The 14487-nt window shown below is 37.9% G+C and overlaps 1 protein-coding gene across 3 annotated transcripts; it reads right to left on the reverse strand.

Annotated features, from left to right (window-relative positions):
• Positions 1 to 357: 357 nt before the first annotated feature.
• Positions 358 to 14436, reverse strand: rbm5 (RNA binding motif protein 5). Of its 3 annotated transcripts, none has more exons than XM_051897058.1 (25): positions 14239 to 14436; positions 13626 to 13663; positions 12872 to 13061; positions 12631 to 12786; positions 10895 to 10964; positions 10235 to 10308; positions 9361 to 9444; positions 8462 to 8522; positions 7908 to 7973; positions 6257 to 6417; positions 5998 to 6095; positions 5785 to 5872; positions 5626 to 5694; positions 5452 to 5521; positions 5231 to 5331; positions 4434 to 4554; positions 4247 to 4338; positions 3991 to 4161; positions 3511 to 3651; positions 3355 to 3423; positions 3092 to 3265; positions 2933 to 3007; positions 2733 to 2833; positions 2492 to 2621; positions 358 to 762 (listed from the first exon to the last, which is right to left on the reverse strand). In XM_051897058.1, the coding sequence occupies exons 2-25, from the start codon at positions 13640 to 13642 to the stop codon at positions 637 to 639; spliced, it is 2505 nt and encodes an 834-aa protein (XP_051753018.1). In that variant the 5' UTR covers positions 13643 to 13663; positions 14239 to 14436; the 3' UTR covers positions 358 to 636. The 3 variants fall into 3 exon arrangements, with proteins under 3 accessions (XP_051753018.1, XP_051753017.1, XP_051753019.1); XM_051897057.1 differs by having other exon boundaries at positions 13602 to 13663; positions 14239 to 14416; XM_051897059.1 differs by having other exon boundaries at positions 14315 to 14414.
• Between the last annotated feature and the right edge of the window lie 51 nt (positions 14437 to 14487).

Genomic DNA, 14487 nt, shown 5'->3' on the forward strand with positions numbered 1-14487 from the left:
CTAGACTCTGCCTGCAAGTCGCTTTAGATAGAATCTGCTAAACAATGTTGGTGGGATTCTCTGATCAAGAGGCGTCAGATATCTGCAATAAAATCAAAACATTCTCAACTTTTGGTACCATGATAAAGCATCACTTTGGCAAACCCTGGCATGCCTGAAGTAGTGAAAGGTGTTGTGGTTAAGACAAACAGGAAAGAGTTCTCTACTTATGTTTTTTTAACTTCCAGGCAGCACACATACATTTCAAATTTGCCTTGTAAATATTTGATGAAACCAAACAACCCAATCAGTATAAAGTCTCATGGCGAAAAAAAAAACAATTACATTCTGTGAAACAAAAAAATGAAAGCACTCAAATTCAATTCAGGTCGTCTCATTTATTTTCTTATGTACAAAAATGAGATCATATATAAACTTTACAGAGCTCAAGATCTATTTTGGAAAAAGCAAATAACCAAAATCAAAAACATGTTTTTTCACATTTCTTGAGGACTTTGTACATATGTACACATTCTTCTAGTCGCATATCCCATGTTCATCAGAGTTTCTGAAGTCAAAATAAATACATGACACTCCTCAGCACAGAGGACCAAAGTCACAATTCTTTTTTACCAAACTGACATAACAGATTCTCATTCACTCAATTTCTGTGAAGCGTGCAAACATGGCTTTCCGGACTGCATCCTTGTAGGTATCTGAAGCCGAGAGGCTGTAGCTGCTTCCTTTAGTTCCCAAACCGGCTCCTTTCATTCTCAACTGAGCCTGCAGGCAAGATCAACCAATCAACATTATTTATTGGCCAAGTATGCAAATCGTACAAGGAATTTTTCACCGGTATGAGGTAGGGGTGGGGATCTATAGGCACCTCACAATCCGATTTGCTTTACGAATCTTTTGTTTCGAATCAGTGGTTCGGAGCGACAAAGTCACATGATTTCAGTAAATGAGGATTCGTTACGTCATAAGCATTTCAGAATTTTAATAGTTCATGTGACTTTGGCAGTTTGATACGCGATCCGAACCACTGATTCGAGAAAGATTCGTAAAGCTTCGAAGCTTCATGAAGCAGTGTTTTGAAGTCACCCATCACTAGGTATTGTTGAATAAAGTCATTATTTTGTTTTTTTTGGTGCACAAAAAGTATTCTCGTCGCTTAATATTAAGGTTGAACCACTGTAGTCACATGAACTGTTTTAAATATGTTTTTAGTAGCTTTCTGGGCATCTGAAAGTGTTAATTATCTTGCTGACAATAGAGGCCTCACTGAGCCATCGGATTTTATCAAAAATATCTTAATTTGTGATCCGAAGATGAACGAAGGTCTTACAGGTGTGGAACGACATGAGGGTGAGTAATAAATGACAATTTTAATTTTTGGGTGAACTAACCCTTTAACCACTTAAACGGAGTCACACACAGCTGCCTGTGCAAACGCTCTTCACCAAGCGCACATCAGCATTTGAAATTGAAAGCAGCCTTGTCAGCGAGTTTCATATATTTAATATATGAACCCACAGCATTCCAAACAACAAATGATGCTTTCGTAGAGAATTTGTAAGGAAAATACCATTGTAATTCGCTTCAACCTTTCTGAACTATGAAAGATTATTTTATGGAAGGTTCAAGTGGTGTGTGTGTCTGTGTGAGGAATTGGAAGCAAGCAGAATATGAGTGTTTCTAAAGCACTTGCAGCGTCATCGCGCATCTGCGGTTAAATGCTCAGAACAGATTCTGAAATTCTTAGAATCAATCCAGAATTGTTGCAGAGAGAATCGCGAGGCATCGATTTTTTTCTCCCACCCCTAGTATGAGGCGTCCCACACATATATGCAATGTATTATAATAGTTGCAGATACCAAATACAGTGCTTAGAACACAACAACTGTACTACAAAAGAGAGAGAGAAAAAAAAAAAAAATTAAGATAACATGAGTGTAGAAGTCAGATGCTATTTAAAATCTTTAAAGCACTTGGAAAAATGCTATTCTGAAATCTGGCAGTTCTCGTTTTAACGTCTTCTAGAAGGTAGAAGTCTGAAAGACTGTATGCAGGATGGGAGGGGTCACTAACTCGTTTCTTGACACAGGATGGCAGATTCATGCCGATAACATCATAGTCATGTCAGCTATTTGCACACATCTGCTAGCTACTGAGGCTGAGAACAGGGTTCAAAATCAACCTTGTATGGTTGGTGAGTTGACAATTTTTTTTGCTGTTTTTGCATTGCATGCGGAACAGCACAGGTAATTGCGACACTTAATTTGTGAAATAATACCTCTCACAAGAACTTTAAAATGCATCTTGATTTTCAAACTTGATCTCAAAAAGCAAAGTAAAAAGAGTAAAAAGCTCATTGGTGCTGGCCAAATTCATACACCACCTACATTGAAAATTACTTTTATGCTAATCACACAAGACACTTTTGTGTTAAAATGTTTATCAAATACTAAATGTAGCATGACAACATGATGGGTAGAATAATGAGTCATACCTCAATAGGTGTTGTGATGCCTTGTTGGTTTCTACCCAGACCTTTGCCTTCCTTCCAGCCCATGGCCTGCAGCATCTTATTGCCGATATTATCGCTGTTCAACCCGTCCTTTGTGGGCTGTTCGTAATTTCTGCAAAATCGAATGGTGCAAAATGCATCTTAACATTGATAATGCAATTGTATTGTCACAGTAAACACCTCTACTGAATGAAACGCAAAACATATTGTGATTAAAACTTACACTACAGGTGCTGGCTGGGTAAATTTCCTTTTCTTGGGTGCAGGGGGTTCAGGGATACCGTATTTCTCTCTTCTCTCAGCAGCCCTGTCTCTGTACTTCATCTGTTCAGAAGGTAAAAGGAACAAGCGTGTCAGTAAATTCCAGGAAATAGTCTTTAAAAGAAGGAAGTTTGGATGTGTATTTATAATGAGGTTTCACACCTCGGTTTCTTTCCTCTCCAACTCCTCCAGTTCTGCTTCGCTTAGTTTGGATCTCCTGAGAACCTCCAAGTTTTGCTGAAAAACAGAGACATATAGATTTTAATATTTTCAGAAGAGACAGAAACAATTATAAAAACTCAAATGGCCGTGGCTAATTACCTTGTGCAGGTCTGAGAGCTGCTGATGGCGGATCAGAGCTTCTTTACTGGGGAACTGCCTCCGGCACAGCAGGCACGCCATCTTTTTCCAGTCGGTCAACTTATCCTCCCTGTCATCTCCCTCCAGGCACTCCTCCGGCTCACTGTCGCCGCTGTACGCTGCCACCAGCCCCACCTGTGGCACAGCAAAGGGAGATAAATGAATAAGCTAACGTGACCTGATAAGCTGACGTGATTAATAGTGGTGCACAGTGCATTTGGCACCTTTGATGAGGAGCTCTCTTCTTCGGTTGCTTTGGATGCCTCTGTTACAAGCCTCTCCAGAGCCCCTGCCTGCACATGTGCAAAGAAAACAATCTATGAATTATGATAAAACAATCATCATCTTGATCAGAGAATGCAATGTGTCTTCAGCAATACCTTCTTCTCAAAGAGCGTGAAACCAGCATCAGCCGCCGCCGCCTCCCTCCTCTCCTCCTGACTGATGGGCTGGAAGCTGCTCCTGAAGTTTTCTTTCTGTTTGTTCAGACTCTTGGCCCAGCGCTCCATGTCCTTCGCAATCTGATGCACAAAGATAGAGAGATTTTCAGCACCAGTGAAGGACTGAAATCAAACAAGATTTTCTACATTTTCTGAACATAATGCCGTGCATGAACTCGCCGGTATGTTGCTAGGGTGTTGTAAATGGCTGCTAGGACAGTGCTAAAAGGTTGCTTGGTTATTCTGATTTGGTTTAAATGTGTTGCTATGTGGTTGCTAGGGTGTTCAGGCTGGTTGTTTACTGGCTCATGTCAAAAGAGTGTCTCAGCAATTTTTCTGAATTTTCCACAAAAGCAAGCAAAAGTCCAATCACTTAGTATTATAACACATTAAAAGCATCCAAGCATAAACTTTTATTACCTGCTGAGCTGTTTTGCTCTTAGGTTTCTCTTTCTTCTCTTTGCTCTCTTTCTGAGGAGTGGATGTGGAGGAAGCGTTCTGAGCCGCATTGTTGGCGTCCACCGCCGGCACGTAGGCCTGCTTCTCCCCGTCCCAGTACAGATACTGCTGGGTCTGGGAGTTGTAATAGTACTACAGACAGAAACATTTAGAACATTCTACAAGATCTCAGATGAAATATAGAATTATCTTGCCAAAAACAGCATGGGACACATACATGTGTGTTTGGGTCATAGTACAGGCCAGTGCTGGGGTCGTAATAATACCCAGAAGACTCATCGTACTGATAGGATGACGTGTCTGGGACAGCTAGAGAAAACAGGAAAATGGCAAAAGAATCAGAAAACGACCTGTAGCATCCTGTTTTCTGATTGGATGGTTTGGATTTAATGATATAATCTTACTGGCTTGGTTTTCCTGAGAGGTAGCTGTTGCTGTACTAGTTGCCGCGACTGCAGAGGCTGCTGGGGAGGAAATGGTGGCAGCGGCTGTGATGGGCTGGGCTTTCCCGTCAATCTGCAACGTCTGACAATAAAATGGGTTATAATTACATTAGAACGATCATTACACTAGGCTGGCTCTCAACCTTTTTTACAACTTTTGTCAAAGACAATAGTTGAAGGACCCCAGTGATATTTCTGGCACTTCTGCTGTAATGACAAAGATGCTTGTTTTCAAACTTTTTTTATTTACAGAAAAAGTTAAATAAAATAATTATAATTAAATTACTTATACAAGTTTCAATAATGTTTTTCAAATTTCAATAACTAATTTATATGACTTTTCTAGTGGTTCGATTACTTGGATTTTTTACAAATATTTTCTACTCACAAATAGGAATTTCTACCCAATAAAATATCTTTAAGCTTGACATACCCAGAAACTACCTAGAAATTTAGTTATACAAAAATACAATGACTAAAATTATATTTATATCCATGACTTTTTCCATGTCTAAAAAACCTCATATCCAGATTTTCCAAGACTGTGATAAACTTGATACTTCAAATTGCCAGTTGTTGAGGGACTGAATTAAATAAAAAAAATTTTTTAAAAATGATTGAAAGATTCAGATTTTTTTTTTTTATAGCTATTTAAAATTATTTTAAAGCTTGTTTTGTCTTTTTTTAAATCATTTTTATTTATCTTGCTTATAAATTAATAACCAAGTTTTAGCATTAAAAAAAAAAAAAAAAGTCACCTGAGTAGCTGGCTGGCTGATGATATGAGGTTGATAGACCTGCGCAGTCTGAGAGATCACCACTCCGGTAGCAGCAGGAAGAACTTTCACACCTGGAGCAGCTGTAAAGCAGCAAGCACAAATCCTCTTACTTTTTTTTTTTTTTAACAAAATATCATGTCGATCTGGCAAAATGTCTATCTATCTAGTTTAATTGGAGAATCATAATGGGCAAACGTTACCTCCAAGTATGCCATTAGCCTGGGAAGGGTCCACAACTCCAGCCTGCTGCTGATAGTACGCCTGGTACTCCTAAACACAACAAACCATCTTAGCTCGGCACTTTAATATAAAACTGACTCATTCAAACAATGTACTGCAAATTTTTATGTTGTTTTAGACTGTGCAGTCCTGACCTGTGAATAGGATACATATCCCTCCTGCAGGTAGCTGTATTCTGATGTCGGCTCCACGCTCTGCTGAGGCTGTAAAGTGAAATGTAGTCAATTAAATCAGTCATGCATGCAGAATTCTGCTTTAACACTGAGGCATGGTTACAATAAAGTTGTTCGCACCTGACTAGAGGACCACTGAGCAGCTGCAATGGCTGTGCTGGCGACCGAAAAGGCACTAACACGGTTCCCATCTGGTAATAACAAGTCCCTGAGGGGGGGAAAAAAGGCTTTTTAGTAAACTGAATTACTAATCAAGCTACATCCCATGGAAGATTTCTTCTGAGCAAGACAACTACAGATAACAGCACGAGAATATGAGTGAGAGGTACGTACTTTCGAGCACTCTTGGCATAGTCGACTCCAATAGTTTTCCCATCCAGCTTGAGAGGGGGCTGTAAGCCTTGTAGGATGGTTAGGAGCTGTGATGCTTCCTGCAAAACAAACATCTTCATCAGAATGTGCTAAAAACATACAAAAGTACTTATCGTATCTTCAAAAAAACACTGGTTTCTTTCAAAAGTACAAAAACTCTCTATTTAATCTTTTGAACAAAAGAGATTTGTATAGACTGCGGAAGGGAGAAAATAGGTACCAAAGGAGAGGCAAGTTGGACGAAGGCAAACCCTCTGTTCTGGCCCGTCTGTTTGTCCTTAATAAGGCGGATGTTGCCGGGCGAGAGGTTGGCGTAAGGGGCGAGTGAAGACAGTATGGCTTCAACAGTGGAGTGAGGGGCAATGTTCCTCAGGATGATGGCTGTCAAAGCATGCAAACATGTCAATGTGAATGCAAAAACAAGTATTGCACATCACGCTGGTGTAGTGTTGTCAAGGTACCCAAAATTCCAGTAGTCGGTACCAATACCATAAAAATTTTACGGGTCTCGGTACCAATTTCGGTACCACAGCAAAATCTGTTGCAACTATTTTATATAGCCTATTTTAAAAACATATTAAATATGGTAATCTTACATATAAATATTTGGAGCGTGTGTGTATGTTTGTGTGTGTATATATACACCTCAATGAAAAAAAAATTTGAAATACAAAAAAAAAAAAAAAAAAAAGTAGCTATTCCTTCAATGAAACGACACACTACAGCCTGTAAAACTATGAAATAAAGATTGGAAAATAATGGTAACCTAAATAATAAGAAAGTTAAATATTTAAAAAAAAAAAAAAAAAAACATTCGTTTTTTATTTCTACACAAAGATGCGTCATATAGCCTACTGCTCTGCTCTTTGAGAGGGATGTGGGACACGAGCAGGAAAGAGACCATTTCGCTTTAATAATATCTTCATGTTATCTCCTGATGTTACAAGGAACTGACACTTGTTGTAAAAGGTCTGAAGAGCGAGTTTTATCTTCAGACATTCAGGCTATATTTGATTTAGCGCTGCCAGAGGAAGCGAAAGTAAAAATTACCAGCGTGTGTGAAAAGTGCTATACAAATAAACTTGACGCGCCTTATTAAGTCTAATAACAAGCACAAACTGTGTTAAAAGGTTAGTTCACCCAAAAATGATTATTTTCATTTTTGGGTGAACTAACCCTTTAAATAGAAACTGATGTGCAAGCAAAAAGGTTTCTGTACTACGGTGTTTTTTTCTACTTTACCACAGTAAAGAATGCGAATAGCCTATAATAGGCCTAAAAGCGAACGAAAGGAAGAAACGTTATAATCCCCTGTGTGAGTGAAGATTTGGGAAAAGAAACAGCGATTCCATGTTAAGTGGAATAACTAGGCTAATGGAATATTGTTAAATTCTCTGATAATCGGATGACCAGATCGTGATTTGCAAAACGGAATACAAAGCTTTAATTTATGGACTCACCTACCTCTCTCATTCGGCATGAACCAAAATGTTTCCATGGCTGCGATGTCACATTTAATTGCTAACCTATTATTTCTTTTGTAAACAAAGCTTTGTGCTTCACTCGTGTCACATTCAAGTAAATACTGCCACAGCCCTATCAGTGGGTACCGAATATACCCGGATTCTCGGTACTACCGGTACTACAGAAATGCTGGTATCGTCACATTTTCAAAATTTCAGTACCGACTTGGTACTGAAGTACCGGTACTTTTGACAACACTACACTGGTGGTTATACCGGTATCAGCAAACATTGGCATTTAAATCAGTATCAGTCTAGAAATTGGCCAATTTTTCAAGCCAATAATATGCAATTGATATTTCAGATAATATTTATTGTGCATCTCTAATTCAGTAGAAATATTCTTACTATCGCCATAGTAATCACCACTAGGTTGGGTTTCTGTGGCTCCTGTGGTGCTGCTGGACTCAGAATCTGAAAATAAACACAAAAGAACAAAAGCACATTGAGTTTCCTTAAAACACAGAAGCCTGATTCAAACCACATCACTGCCCCATAAAAAGCTTTGGGCACATCATGATTCGATCCCTACAATCCCATAGTGACATAACGTTATCGACAAAAATGAGTATTTTGTTTTTAAATGATTGGCACTGAGGCGGCAGATTATGTAAACGATAATATAAGGGCTTATTGTGTTTTATTTTTTGATGCCTGATTTGACTAACAAACATATGGAACTCTGAAGAGGAGCCATAATATCAGGTACTACATACAAAAGAAAAAAAAAGTAGCAAACAATTATGAGTGATAAAAACAATTCTTCACTATCATGTATTAGTAAAGAAAACTGTAGATAACTGCACATACATCTTATTAGTTCAAAAAAAGGACATGACGGTGTTTGACTGGACCATCCGGATGGGTGCAGACAGCGGTTTCCTGCTTAGGGATCTACTTACCCGCTTTAACTGCGCCACACCTGAAGCACTTCAGCCTCCTCCGGAAATTGTACAGGCCACACTGCAAGCAACCGGTCATATTGTTTTAATTGACACTTCTGCTATGGGGCATCAGGTAACAAGCACACTACAGTGGCTTGAACACTTACCGTGATGGACGCCCACCAAGTGGACCAATTGAAATACTGAGATGCTACAATTAAATTGTGTATAACTAAGTTTTCCAAAGCAAAGCTCAGCTAGGGATGTTTTTGAGATTTTTAAGATCTTAGCTCAAGTCATTTATTTTCTACAATATTCATCATTTATTTCAATGACTTATCTGCATCAAAGGCTGTTCATAGGAAGAGAAAAAAAAAAAAAAAAAAAAATACAATATACAACTAAACTTCTTACAACAATAACTATACCTTATACACACACTACCATTCAAAAGTTTGGGGTCAGTAAGATTTCTTAATGTTTTAGAAAGACGCGTCTCATGCTTAACAAGTTTGAAGGAAATTATACTTTTTTCCCCAGGATACTTTGATGAATATTAATTTTTTTTATTGTAGTTTATTAATTTGAAACTGTAATCTTTTGTAACATTATAAATGTCTTTACTGTCACTTTTGATCAATTGCTCTGATGATTAAGAATTAGTTTCTTAAAGAAATACAAAACTGACCATAAACTTTTGTACGATAGTGTGAATATTTATATAAAAAAAATAAAATAATAATATATATATGCTTCAGTTTAATAGAATTTCTAACATTTTTTCCATTGTGAAACCTTTTTTTTTTTTTTTTTTAAACATCTAATAATGAAATTTCTGAATGAGGCCGTTACAATATTCACCATGAAACTGATACTCTAACTTCGGTTCAACATTTTGAGAAGCCCATGTAACTTACTGAGCTGCAGAGCCAGTCCTCAAACTTGTGCCGGTTGTTGCTGTAGTGCACGGCAACAGTCTTGCCTTGAACGGTCAGTAGTTTCTGAAAAAGGAAGAAAAGGTTTGGTTATTTTCTCTCTTGCGAAGGCTTGATCTCAGCCCAAGAACAACCACATTAGCCACGAGGGTTTAGGGTGAGGATCGCCCGGGAGGGTTTAATGTGTAAGATGGTGTGTGTTTGGGACCCGAGTGTCCGGATGGGGCCGGAACAGAGTGTAAAAAAAAGGCACTCCTTTCTTAAACGGGATGGGGGGGACTTTCAAGACGAGGCATTTACTTTCTCTGCGCAAAATAACTAATTACTATTAAAAACTGCATGAAATGGGATGTTAAATATAGCACCACAGTTCACTTCTACTTCTAGACTTGAACAACTTTATAAAAAACAAATTAAAAAAAAAACAAATAAAAAAAAACAAAAACACTTAACATCACCTATGTAAAACATTTTTCAGAGCATTAAAAAAAATGTATAGCTTAAAGCCCATTTGAGTCATTCAAGTCACATCTGAACTTTATTACTTATTTCTTTCCCTCTTAAAAATCAGTGCTTTTTTTCTTTTCTTTTTTTTTTTAAATTTACCCGTGCTAACAAACAGAGTTCTTGTAAAAAGTTAATAACATGACTTAGGTGAAAAGCCAGTGTATCCATCAAATGGCTCTTCTATGTTTTGGTCACACCTTGCCTTCAAAAACAAGAGCTCCAGTCCATTTCAGTCCATATAGTCTGCTGGGGCAGCAACTTTGCTTTTTTTCCCCCTCAGTTTGTCTTTTTGTACTTAAATTGCATTATTCCCCAGGGCAAAAGCTAGACTTGGTGATTAGGAAGCAACCTGATTGGTCTCCATCCATCGGGTAGCATCTTGCAAGTGATAAAACTCCACGAAGGCGAAACCTCGGCTTATACCTAGAGAGGCATTCAGATATACAGACGGGAGGCGTGTTAGTTTAAAATGGTTCAGTGGTACAACATTCAAACTCTGTCACAAACTGCTTCGTGACCCCCTTGACCCAGAGAGGCCAAAGAGATGTACGGGGGTTGCCTGGAAACTTTTACCATAGCAACAGCACCTTATAATATTCTAACTGTGGATCTAACCGTAATAAAATAGGTTGAATCAATAATCAAAACAAAGTAAACAGTCATAAACATTTTCTTGTAATCTGATGCTGCCATCAGATAAAATTAGATGATCTTTTATATGCACGTACCTACTTAAACAAGATGAAGATACATGACTGCTTCTACGTTCATGTAACTTCAATTGGCATAAATAAAACTGTGCCAATTTTGAGCCACACACAACCTATACAAAAACTTACCTCCAAACATGTATCTAATGTGCAACAAATATCTTAACTCAGTGGCCTGAAGGGTAAAACAGGTCAGATTAACATGTTGCTATGGCAAAAGGCGTTTGAGCGGAAGCAGGTTGGCCCAGCGGACACAGGTTTGTTTGGGAGGGGAAGGATCCGCGGTACATCAGTCTCACCTGTTCTCTTTTTCATCAGCCTCACGTCCATCGGCTTTGGACCCTCGAGCTGGTCAATGGCTGCTCGAATCTGTGGATTATAAAGTGAAGTCAGATGAAGTGTGTTTAACATCAAGCCAAATCAGTGGTTTTCAACCTGTGGGCTGCGGCCCACTAGGGGTCCTCAGTGATCCTCCAGGTAAGCCACAAGATAATATATTTAAATTAATTTTAAGTTAATATAATTAATTAATTAAATTATTAATACGTTACATTACAAAAGCTAAATTAAATTCATTAAAAAAAATACATTTAAAACAAGGCACCACCTCTCTCGTATGTAATCTGTGATTGTTTGGATCAGCCCAGGCCGCTTCTCATCGTGTTGCTGTGAAATACAGACTGAACGGTGGCTCAAAACGCAAACTCTCTCAGTTGGGAAAAAAAAAAAAGTATTGATTCAGAGAGGAGGGGGGCCTTGGTGTAAAAAAGGTTGGGAACCACTGAGCCAGATAGTAATAGTTAATAGTTAAATCTATGAACTTTAGGATACATTTATTAACACTAAAACTAATTTTAATTTAAAAAAAAACTGATTTACTTTATTCAAGTTTAATTCTTATTTCATATATTTATTACATTTATTATTTATTAGAGCTGTGTGATTATTTGGTAAAAGACTGCGATGTTGATTCAAACACCCATTTGATCTTATTGCTAAATGACGACGATTCACCTGGGTCTACTAAATCTTTGACAAGTACGATCGCTGCAAACATTCAGATCTGCATTGGTGCTGTCGCTGATCGAGAGAGAGCAGTTGTCATGTATAGGTATGAAACAGCTTCACAAACTCTTTTCAACCACACAGTATCATTATTTCTGCTACAATAATTCAAAATATCACAGAAGTACTGGGATAAGAGTTTATAGTTCGGATATAAACACTGATGTCTACGGTAGCGATCAAAAGAGTAAACCACCTTTTGTGTGCGAAACTCAATGCTTCAACTAAAGATTGTATCAGTTACATCATTACACCAGTAGGTGGCGACAAGTGACTTAAAAAAAAAAAAATAATTCTTCATTGAATCATTCATTTAAGAGATTCGTTTAAAAATGTTTATTCATCTATTAATGAAACAAGTTAAGTCTTTATGAGTGAGTCATTGAATCATTCAAACCGATTTTTTTTAAATAATTAATTCAAATGAATTTTTAAATACTGAAGCAATTATCATTTTGCCAGAATCTGTAGTAAATTACATGTTATTTTGCTTGTCTATTCAGAATCGTGGGTGATTTGTGATCTCTATTTTAAACCAAAAAAAATCATGATTCTCAATTGATAGTGCAGCTGTATTTATTATATTCACTGCAGAAATTTCCATGACAAGATTATTAGTTCAGGGGCTGGAATATTTAAAAAAAATAATAATAAAATAAATGTAATAAATATTCTAGGCCCATATTTAATAAAACCTAAATCACAGAAATTTGTGAATATACTTATTAGTAATAATAAATAAATTAAATTAAAAAATAATTAATTTTAATATTAGTTTTATGCACTGCAGAAATTTCCATTATCCGAAAGTATTAATTTCGAGCCTGAAATATTTATTAAATTTATTTATTAATGACAATTATATTATATTTTCAGTAACTACCATGACATTTTTAAGATTTTATTAATATGGAAACTACTTAAGACACTGCTTCTGACCGATTGGGGGAAAAAAACACAAAGGACTTACATCTGCCTCTGATGTGTTCATGGGCAGACCCCGGAGCATAATGGTCTTGCTCTCCTTCTCGTCAGCTGGGTCTCCTCTGTAATCATGCTCAGAGTAATCACCATCCGAGTGGTGTCCGTCATCAGACCCGTCACTGCTGCGCCGTTTCCTCCCTCGCTGTTACACGGATGAGAATTAGTAAGGTGAGCATCATTCTATGTTAAAACATCTAATAAACACATTCATATTGGTAAGTCCTCACCTCAGGACTGTCCCTGCTCCAATATCGATCACTTCTGTCGCCACGTTCACCATCGTAACGGTCACTACGACGATCATCACTCCAGCGATGAGAGTCGTATCCACGATCGTCGCGATCTCGGCGGTCCCTGCGGTCGTCATCGCGAGACTGTTCAGAGCCGTACCTGCCGCTGCGTTCTGTACGGCTAACCCTATGATTACAACAAGATTATGATATTATGACGTTCAAATTAAGTTTGTGAGTAGGGATGTGCCAAAAGCCGAACACTATGTTCGGAAAGGAAATGACATGACGCATTCTACGGAGCCACTAAAGGGACATGGTGATGGAAAAAAAATATGAGATGGGAGGAAAAAAATACATTTCAATGCTTTTGCATTTTGCTCGCATTTGGGGGCATCAGGGAGCCGCTATCAATATATGGAAATCACTTTTGAATGCGCACTCTGTGTATAGGAAGTGGCGGTACTGACCGCACATTTTTCAAGATATTTGTCAGTGATCCTTAGGATCTGTTGCGCACCAAGTCATCCAACATTGTCCTGTCAGTCATCTCTCCTTACTATCCTCACATATAAGTGAAATCATTATGTACTGCAATGTTACAGACTACCGCAGCAAGCCTAACCATGTCCCTTCAGGAGATCCATAAATGGTGTTTTTCATTTTCCATGCCTTTCCGAATTCGGATTTAGGCTTTGGGCACATCCCTAGTTGTGAGAATAGTTACCTCATGAAGTCATAAAACACTGACCGTTTATCTGCTCCCATCTTCGTTTCTCAATACAAGGCCTGTTAAAAGGTATAAAACAATTAGTTATAGTACAATGTTAATCTGTTGCACATATCATGATCACAAATTATATGAAATTACAAAGATTGCTAACGTAGAACCACAAACATATGTGCTCTTGGTCAATGATATAAAGTAACATGGTAGTGCTGTGTTTTCTGTTGTGCATGTACTATGGTATTCTTAGAAGTACCATGTACGTAACGTTACCATAATATTACCATCTGATAAGATGACAGCACTTGTTCTAAGAAAAACACTGCATTGCATATTTAACTTTAAGGAACTGAATAAATTCAAAATCGCGGTATTTACATGGTAATTCAATGCACGTCAAAGAATACCACGGTACATGCCCGTTAAATACGGTATTACCAGTATGTGTCCAAAACACATGCTATTTCAATGTTACATGTCTAAAAAGCCTGTCGCAGTAGTTTTTGTTCGTGTGGTCTCCATTTTCGTTATGTGAGAAGTTCAGTAAGCTACAGGAAGGCACATCAAAATGGAGACTGTGTCGTCGTGTTGTCGTTGAAAAGGGCGCAAAAAACGCCCCGAAACAACGAAAACTTACCAAATATAATTCAACGAAACACTGAAGTGAAATATTTCTCAAATATTGAGAAATGCAATGACTGCAAACAGATCACCTCTCGCCAAAAGATCACACACTTGGTCAGATCATTCGATGTCATCTGCAGCTAAAATGGTCTACAAGCTTCTCCTTCCCATAATGCATTTAGATAGGATTGTGGCGTGTTGTTGCTGTTGCATGATGGGAAATGTAGTTTTTTAGCCGATTTGGTCGATCGCTCCTCCTCTA

Source organism: Ctenopharyngodon idella, chromosome 6 (assembly GCF_019924925.1).
Source record: "Ctenopharyngodon idella isolate HZGC_01 chromosome 6, HZGC01, whole genome shotgun sequence".
NCBI lineage: Eukaryota > Metazoa > Chordata > Actinopteri > Cypriniformes > Xenocyprididae > Ctenopharyngodon > Ctenopharyngodon idella.

Excerpts from the sequence above, each read along its gene's own strand:
- rbm5 (XM_051897057.1), bottom strand. The coding sequence starts at position 13,642 with ATGGGAGCAGATAAACGGTCAGTGTTTTATGACTTCATGAG. Across the intron at positions 7,974-8,461 it reads GTGTGGCGCAGTTAAAGCGG|ATTCTGAGTCCAGCAGCACC; the intron begins GTAAGTAGATCC and ends GTTTATTTTCAG. Across the intron at positions 3,266-3,354 it reads AAGAGAGCTCCTCATCAAAG|GTGGGGCTGGTGGCAGCGTA; the intron begins GTGCCAAATGCA and ends GCTGTGCCACAG.